We start from the raw sequence: 8,191 nt of genomic DNA, 5'->3' as shown, positions 1-8,191 counted from the left end.
GAACACAAACGGTGTTGGAGACTCCAAAGTTCCTATGGCTCGTTTCTAGACCGACCTACGGAGCAAAGAGATCTGCTGCCGCTAGGGTGCAGCTAGATTTCTAGGCTAATATTTTGCATGTTTTGTGTGTTGATAAATGCATGTACGTAAATAAAAGTGAACTTGAGCTTAAAATCAAAGTTTGTGTTTGTTCTCGTGTGTCCCGAAGCATCGCCTTGACCTCTGACAAGTTTATACTTTCTATAAATGTAGTTTTTTTTTACCTGAATCTCTGCAGGACTGATTGAATGTTCAGACTGAAATGTGTCGGTGTGTGGTCAGATACTGGTCTGGTCTGGTCTGGTCTGGTCTGGTCTGGTCTGGTCGGGGTTTGGGGGTGTAAACGAGGTCTGGCTGCTGGTCTGTGATGACGATGTTGGTGTAGGCGGGGCCGGGGGGCCGGGGGGTCACCGGCGCTGCTGGCTGTAGAAGGGGAAGGCCAGCGTGACGTTGAGCGAGTCGTTGTGCTGCACCAGCGAGGTGTGCTGGTAGTGCAGCACCAGCTCCTTCAGCGATCCGTACAGGTTGTACGGCTCCGCAAAACCGTAACCGGTGCTGGTCTTGTTGATGACGCAGTGTTTCACCTCGCCGTCCACCCTGAGGGACGAGAAGAAGAAGAAGAAGAGACAGAGTGAGGCGGAGAACACAGACGCTGGACTGAGCTCTACTGTCCCCACACACTACACGATTTAGACAGATGTTGCCGATTTAGAAAAGACGACTGGGGATCACACATTTAAAAGGCATAGTTCAACATTTTGGCCCAATTGGCCCATTGCCAAAATCCCTATAGTCATAGCAGTAGGTTCGTTACCTTTAATTGTCGGTGCAAGATATTTTTAGAACGGCGGAGCAGAGCGGTGAGCTGCTCAGAGCTACGCTACGGAGGCTCATGGGATGTCATGGGATGTTTCCCTCATCAAACTCATCAAATACACAATCCAACAACTCCACAACGCAAAATACAGAGAAAAACTTGACAAAACTGTCCCTGAAGGCAACGCGCGTCAGCGGTTTTGCATGAATTTCCCTCTAAAACAACTCTGTGTGGTAACATTGTGTTATTATCTCATAGCGTGGTGAATGTGCAGCTCACAACTTGTCCACCAGAGCGTTGTGGAGTTGTTGGATTGTGTATTTGATGAGTTTGATGAGTTTGAAACCAAAGAAATCCCATAATGAGCCTCCGTAGCGTAGCTCTGAGCAGCTCACGGCTCTGCTCCGCCGTTCTAAAAACAGCTTGCACCGACAATTAAAGGTAACAAACCTACTGCTATGACTATAGGGATTATGGCAATGGGACAATTTACCAAAATGTTGAACTATCCCTTTAAAAAGTATGTAGTATACAAAAGAAAAAAAAAGAGGAATTAAAACTTACACCACAGAGCAGGCGTAGCAGCCCGGCTTGCTGCTGTCTCGGACCAGGAAGGTGCCGTCTCTCTTCCCTCGCAGCATCGACTCGGCCTGACCGCGGTTGATGTTTCCCAGACGCCACAGTCGCTCGTCGTGGTGAGGAAGGTCCTCCTCATCCTCCACCATACTGTACTCACTGAGGAAGAACCTTTAGGTTAGCGTGGGACCACAGATACATAAGGTCTCGTATTGTCAGATTTAAAGGTTTAATGTGAGACAATACAGGTGAATAGGGTAAAAAATTAAACCTACAGACTTCACCATGAAACTTCCCAAGTTTATCACTTTCATTAAGACAAATATTTTTTGTATTAAAAGTTTTGTCAAATTTGAGGTTTCAATGTGTAAATGAGGCAATATCTAATTAAATATGTGCTAATTTGCATATATTTCCAGAACAGAAATCTGAACAATGGATAAAGCCACTTTCAAAATTCTTGTTTTATTTTGTTGACATATTAGAGTCAGAAGTTTTTACAGAGAGGATTTTGGATATCTCTTTTTATCACTCTGTAAAAGAGAAAATAGTGTCACCAACCCTAAAAAATCCAATTTTGCCATGTTTTTAGTAATAAAATGTTGTATAAATGAGGCTGTGAATGATATATCAACAATCCCCTCTGTAAAAACCTTCAGAATATAGAAAGGGATCAAACTGGAAGGTTTGGTGTCTGTAAGTGCTGCTGAAGTGGAGATTTCTAGCTCAGAGTCTGAGTCTGAAAAACTCATTTTGAGGAAACGGCCTTTAAAGACTTGTACTGTAAAACTACATAGATTGTTAATGTAAATCGTACTTTTATGATTTGTTGCTGATACTAAGAGCCTACATCGTTGTTCAGTATAGAGAGAGCTTTACAACGACACCTGACATAACATGGGACAGACTAACTTTTGGTGAATTTAGGAGAAATCTACAGATGAAATTAAATAAAATGAAAATAAATAAAAACTGTAATATGGATTTTCTACCATTTCTTTCCACTATTCTGGAAGAAGACATGATGAGGAAGAAAATAGCTCCAAAATGGACAGTTCACACTTACTCCTCCGTGGTTTCGTTCTTCAGACCGAGCCACTCGTTCAGTTTCCTCTGACGGACGCCTTTCTGGGTCAACCACCTGAAACACACACACAACAGACGTCAGTACTGTGTGTTTAGATGTGATCCGTGTGTGTGTGTGTGTGTGTGTGTGTGAGAGGCCTACATGAGGTACTGGTCCCTGGTCTTGCGGAGCTGGATGAGATCCGGTTTGATGCTGTTCATCTTCTTGTCGATCTCCCTGTAGTCGGCCGCCTGCTTCTTCAGGTCGACCTCCAGGTGGCGTTTACTGTCCACGATCTCACTGATCCGAGACTTCAGCTTGTCGTAGTTCTCCATGATCCTGGAGAGGGAGAGAGGGGGAGGGAGGGATGGAGGGAGGGGGAGGGAGAGAGAGAGAGAGAGGGGGGGAGGGAGAGGGAGAGGTTAGCTCTGGTGTCTGGAGAGAGAGAGGAGGGCAGGTGAACAAGGAAGACAGAAAGAAACTAACAAAAACGGAGGAAAGGGACAGAAAGAAAGAAGAGCAGAAGAAAGGACTAGGAAGAAAGAAAGAAAGAAAGAAAGAAAGGACTAGGAAGAAAGAAAGAAAGGACTAGGAAGAAAGAACAAACTCAAAATCAGGAATAAAAGAAAGAAAGAAAGAACTCAAAATCAGGAAAGAAAGAAAGAAAGAAAGAAAGAAAGAAAGAAAGAAAGAACTCAAAATCAGGAATAAAAGAAAGAAAGAAAGAACTCAAAATCAGGAAAGAAAGAAAGAAAGAAAGAAAGAAAGAAAGAAAGAAAGAAAGAAAGAACTCAAAATCAGGAATAAAAGAAAGAAAGAAAGAACTCAAAATCAGGAAAGAAAGAAAGAAAGAAAGAAAGAAAGAACTCAAAATAAGAAAGAAAGGAAAAAAGAAAGAACTCAAAATAAGAAAGAAAGGAAAAAAGAAAGAACTCAAAATAAGAAAGAACTCAAAGAGAGAAAGAAAGAAAGAAAGAAAGAAAGAAAGAAAGAAAGACCTGTCTTGAACAAACCTTCAGCTTCAGACTCAAGTTCACCTGCAGGTCGTTTTTCTTCTTGTTGCCATGGCAGCAACCCCCTCATTCACCTGTGTGTGTGTGGTGTAAAAAGGCGAGCGTTGCCGTGGAGACAGCCTCCTACCTCTGGATCTCCTTGTCGTTGCCCTCGCGGCGGAACTTCTCGATGTACTCTTTACTGAAACGCTCCTGGGTCTGACACTGCTCCTCGAAGATCTTGATGGTCTCGTTGAACGCCTCGATGGCCGTCCGCTTCATCTGGATCTCCTATTGGCCGGACAGAGAGAGAGAGAGAGAGAGCGTCATGTGTCGTTGTCGCGGCAACAGCAGCCACGTTGGATCAACTGACAACAACAACAACAACTCCTCCGCCGGAAGCTCCCAGTGTCTCAGTTCACTGCTTTGCCTGTGTCAATGCAAATCTCACGTGATTTGCATTAGCCATGTTTCCATCCAAAGTGATTCGAATTACTGGGAAATGCGCATTAAAAGAAATTTCGAATCGTGTGTGTTTCCATCTACGGACTTTGCACCCGTTCGTTCGTTTTTACTGAGGAGGAACTATGAAGAAGTGCAGTAACATCATTATTAGGGGTGCACCGAATGGCATTTTTTGGCCGAAGCCGAATACCGAATAAAATCAAAACGCTTGGCCGAATAACCGAATAATACCGAATACCGAAAGTGGTTATAAAGTTTTCAAATAAAATATTTTTTTAAACTTAATTTTCAAAGAAAGTAAATGTTTATTGACTATTCTGACAGTTTTTGAATATTCCAGTTGCCGTTGCTCATCAAAAAAGCACAACAAGTTTAAAGTTTTAGGCCTATATCGGCCCATTGTGAGTGCTGAAAGATCTATGCAAGTGCATTAAAAAAAACCCAAGTGTCTTTTAAAACAGTGGCACTGGTTCCTAACCTTTCTTGGTCAGATTTTTTTTAATTCATCAATTAGGCTACTAGACATTTCAGGCGACCTCATTTGAATTTCAGGTGACCCCACGTGGGGTCCCGACCCCAAGGTTGGGAAACACTGTTTTAAAAGCTGTCGGCCACGGACGGAGTGGGCGACATGCTGGGATGAGGAACTTAGCGAGCGTATTTCAGTTTGTGCGAATCAGGGGATTTTAATTCGAATCACGGCGTTTCCATCATCATTTTCCGATGCGATACATCTCGATGCATCTAAACAGCTGATGGAAACGCACCTAGTGACGCCCAGTTCACGGCTCCGCAAATTGCGCGAGATTCCCGCCGAGCAACACTGGGAGCTTCCGCTACAAACAAGGTTAAAATATAGACTTATTAAATTTTTTTCGGAACAATTTCTCATGTCGGGGCTTCAATACAAGACGGACATTACAGACGAGCAGCATGGAGGTATTTGGATGTTTTTTGGTGTGTCTTTTTGTTACGAAGACAGTTGGTATCCATTCACAACCGTCATATGGACATGCACTGCTGCGCCGAGACCCCCTGTAACTCAGAGAAGCCACGGAGGACTCTGAAACTTCTCCCAGCCCTTAGTCCACATGAGGGTGAGTAGTAGATAATGAGTGAAATGTGAATTTTGGGTGAACTATCCCTTTAATCGGCCCTGTATTGATGGGCCGTGACCCGCGTGTACCTGTGAGGTTCTGGTGTACTCCTCGTACAGCCGGTCGTACTCTCGGTTCTTCTCCTGGTACTGCAGATGATACTCGTGCAGCTTCTTGCCCACGGCCTCGATGCTGTCCTCCTTCACCACCTGGTCCTGAGCAACAACACAACACAACAGCACCGGTCAGACCACACACAGGGCTCCTACAGCTTAAGCCAAGTTAAATTTAAGACTTTTAAAGACTTTTTTAAAGCCACTTGAAATGAAATTTAAGACCGACTTCACAATAAACACAAATGCAGAAAAATAACAAGAAAAACACCACATCAATTACATAGGGTTATAGGGACAATTTTACCCACTTTCCTATGTGATCCAAGGTAAAGTGACTGCTACATGAACATTGGATTGTGTCTCTTTCCAGCTGTCCTTTCAAAATAAATGCATAAAAAGTCCAGAAAAAAAACTAAACAAAACAAAAAACTGACTTGGGAGCTGGTGGCGGTGAGAAATGTAGCGTCGACGGCCGCCACTAAAACTTCTCTATGTCGAAATGTTACCAATTATTTTGAGATTTGAGACTAATTACAATCATAAAATCCCACTTACCAAGAGTTAACATTTGTAAGACCTTGTTTTTAGATGAATGACTTCAATGCCTTTTAAGACTTTTTAAGGATCTGTAAAAACCCTGCACACAGATCAAACAATCAGTTTGATCAGTACTTTATCGTGGACCAAGAATATGGAATTTATTACCTGTACATGTTTTTGATTTATCTTTACAACAATTTAGGAGAGCACTAAAGTCTCTCCTGCTAACCAGTCAATACTTTCCACATGGTCTGCCTATCTAAACTGGGATTATTTTATATTTCTTATCATATGTTTATCAAGATTTTTGTATTGCATTGTACAATGTTAAATCATGTTAAACCATGTTTGTATTCATTATGTATGAACGACTTTTGTACCTCACAAATGTGTCTATGCTCATTAGCTTAGAACTGTAGTCGGAGAATGCCACCCTACAAGCCCCTGGAGGGTTTTTTGGGCATTCCCCTTCACATTGTTTTGGATTTTATATGTTATATCTTTTTTAACTTTGATATGTGAAAAGGCTACAGACCTGCTGGTGCTTGGACACCGGGTAGAGCAGCTTGACGTCCAGTTTGGGGTTGTACTGGGCCAGGGACTCGTGGCGATAGTGGTTGATCAGCTCCACCACCGAGCTGAAGGTCAGCGGGTCGGAGAAGCCGTACTTCCCCTCGCGGTGGAAGATCTTGATCAGCTTGTTGTTGCCTCCTTTCCTGCAGAGAGACGCGGACGAAACGGACGTTACAGCGGCTGCAGACCGAGCTGCACAGATATTCTACATCAAGGATTGACACAAAGTAGACCATGGACCCCGAATGGACAAAATTTTGAAGCAAACACCAGAAATATTTGTTTTGAGACTGAAGAACGTTACTTTTTTAGTCAATGTACGTTCAAATTAGGGCCAATGGCGTGACTTTTTAGAAATACATGAATTGTAGAGAAATTTATGGAAAAAAAGTGGTACAATTTTTCCAAAAACAATTACATTTCTCGAAAAAAAAGTGGTAAAAATTCCCCAAAAACAAATAAAAATTTTTTTTTTTAGAAAAAAGTGTTAAAATTTCTAAAAATAAATAAATATTAATGCTAAAAAGTGGTAAAAAAAAAAAAAAATTAATAAAGGAAAAAATAATTTCTAATGTTCCTTCAGAATAAAAGTAGACGTTTGTGTTAAAGCTCCTTCAAAATAAAGGTAGATGTTTGTATTAAAGCTCCTCCAAAATAAAGGTAGACGTTTGTGTTTAAGTCCTTCAGAATAAAAGTAGACGTTTGTGTGTTAAAAAAATTCTAGAAAAAGTGGTAAAATTTCTAAAACAAAAAAATGAATAAATAATAATAATAAAAAGTAGTAAAAAAAAAATTCTCCCAAAAAAAGTAAAAGAAAAAAAATCTAGAGTGGTAAAGTGGTAAAAACTTCTTTAAAAAAAGTTCAAAAATTCTAGAAGAAAGTGGTAAAGTTTCAAGAAAAGGTTTGGGCCTTGAAGCCCTTGAACCCTCTCAACTGATGCATTAATCGTCTCAGATCTTTGCTTCAGCCTCTCAAATGTGAGGAGGACGAGGATTTCTCTGTTTCTTCGGGCGGGACTAAAGAGGAAGCCGAGTGAACTGGAATCGGAGCTGGACTCGAACCCGTAGCTGCTCGGGTACGATGTGACGGTCAACATCCATTAACGTCATTTGGTGGGAGTTGATTTGATTTGACAGTTGGAATTTGACGAAGCTCAGCATTTTGTCACGATTTTAAATCTAATTGCACATACTAAACAAACTTTTCTAGCATTCAAATTTGTTCCGGATGGTTAATTGGACACAAATATAATATAGTTTCACTTTACACAGACTTTAAACTCTTGTTCATATCAAACTAGACAGCACGATGTTTCAAGGTTTCTTGTCCGTTCCCGTGTTTTTTACAAAGTAGAAAATGAAACGTGTTTAAAATCTGAAGTGAGCCGGGGAGACGATGTTCACCTCAGAGTCAGCGTGTAGTCGCCGTGCATCTTCGTGGAGGCGTCTCGGACCAGAAATGTACCGTCGGCCGTGTCCCTCAGCTTCTCGTTCACCTCCTCTCTGTGAACACACACACACACACACACACACACACACACACCTGGTCAGCTCTGACACACAACGGGACCTGAACAGGGATCATTGTAACTCTTACCTCTTTTACCAAAGCTCTTAAGGCATGGCTATTACAAAATCAGACCTGTGATCATGAAGTCTAGAAGTGTATGTTCGCCTGATTGGTTGATTGTATGGGGCACCACTCTGTATTTTTTTCCCTTCCTTTTCTGTATTGTGTATACATACACATATGTATCTCAATTTCATACAATGGTGTGTACATAATACATTTATGTATACAAACTTTGTGCAATATTGGACACACATCTGCAGGTGCAATCGTGTGCTATGGGATATAATATAATAGTGCAATTTAAGTCGATCCTGCACTTTATTGGGGCATCTTGCAA

At 41.6% G+C, this 8,191-nt stretch overlaps 1 protein-coding gene across 2 annotated transcripts in view; it reads right to left on the bottom strand.

Annotated features, from left to right (window-relative positions):
* Nucleotides 1-282: 282 nt before the first annotated feature.
* LOC146980768 (phosphatidylinositol 3-kinase regulatory subunit alpha-like) overlaps nucleotides 283-8,191 on the bottom strand; it is a 33,022-nt gene continuing 25,113 nt past the window's right edge. The window contains exons 10-17 of one of the 2 annotated variants that reach the window (XM_085785768.1): nucleotides 7,686-7,784; nucleotides 6,244-6,424; nucleotides 5,142-5,267; nucleotides 3,639-3,781; nucleotides 2,661-2,837; nucleotides 2,499-2,573; nucleotides 1,421-1,591; nucleotides 283-636 (exon numbers count right to left, since the gene is read on the bottom strand). In XM_085785768.1, the coding sequence (XP_085641894.1) occupies nucleotides 447-636; nucleotides 1,421-1,591; nucleotides 2,499-2,573; nucleotides 2,661-2,837; nucleotides 3,639-3,781; nucleotides 5,142-5,267; nucleotides 6,244-6,424; nucleotides 7,686-7,784 (1,162 nt within the window). In that variant the 3' untranslated portion in view covers nucleotides 283-446. The remainder of the gene's footprint in view (nucleotides 637-1,420; nucleotides 1,592-2,498; nucleotides 2,574-2,660; nucleotides 2,838-3,638; nucleotides 3,782-5,141; nucleotides 5,268-6,243; nucleotides 6,425-7,685; nucleotides 7,785-8,191) is intronic. The other variant, XM_085785769.1, reaches the window with a different exon arrangement.

The sequence above is a fragment of the Trachurus japonicus genome, chromosome 9, assembly GCF_045865225.1.
Source record: "Trachurus japonicus isolate A0001 chromosome 9, Traja_1.0".
NCBI classification, from domain to species: domain Eukaryota; kingdom Metazoa; phylum Chordata; class Actinopteri; order Carangiformes; family Carangidae; genus Trachurus; species Trachurus japonicus.
The sequence above is the reverse complement of the archived record's forward strand: the minus strand, read 5'-3'. Positions and strand labels throughout refer to the sequence as shown.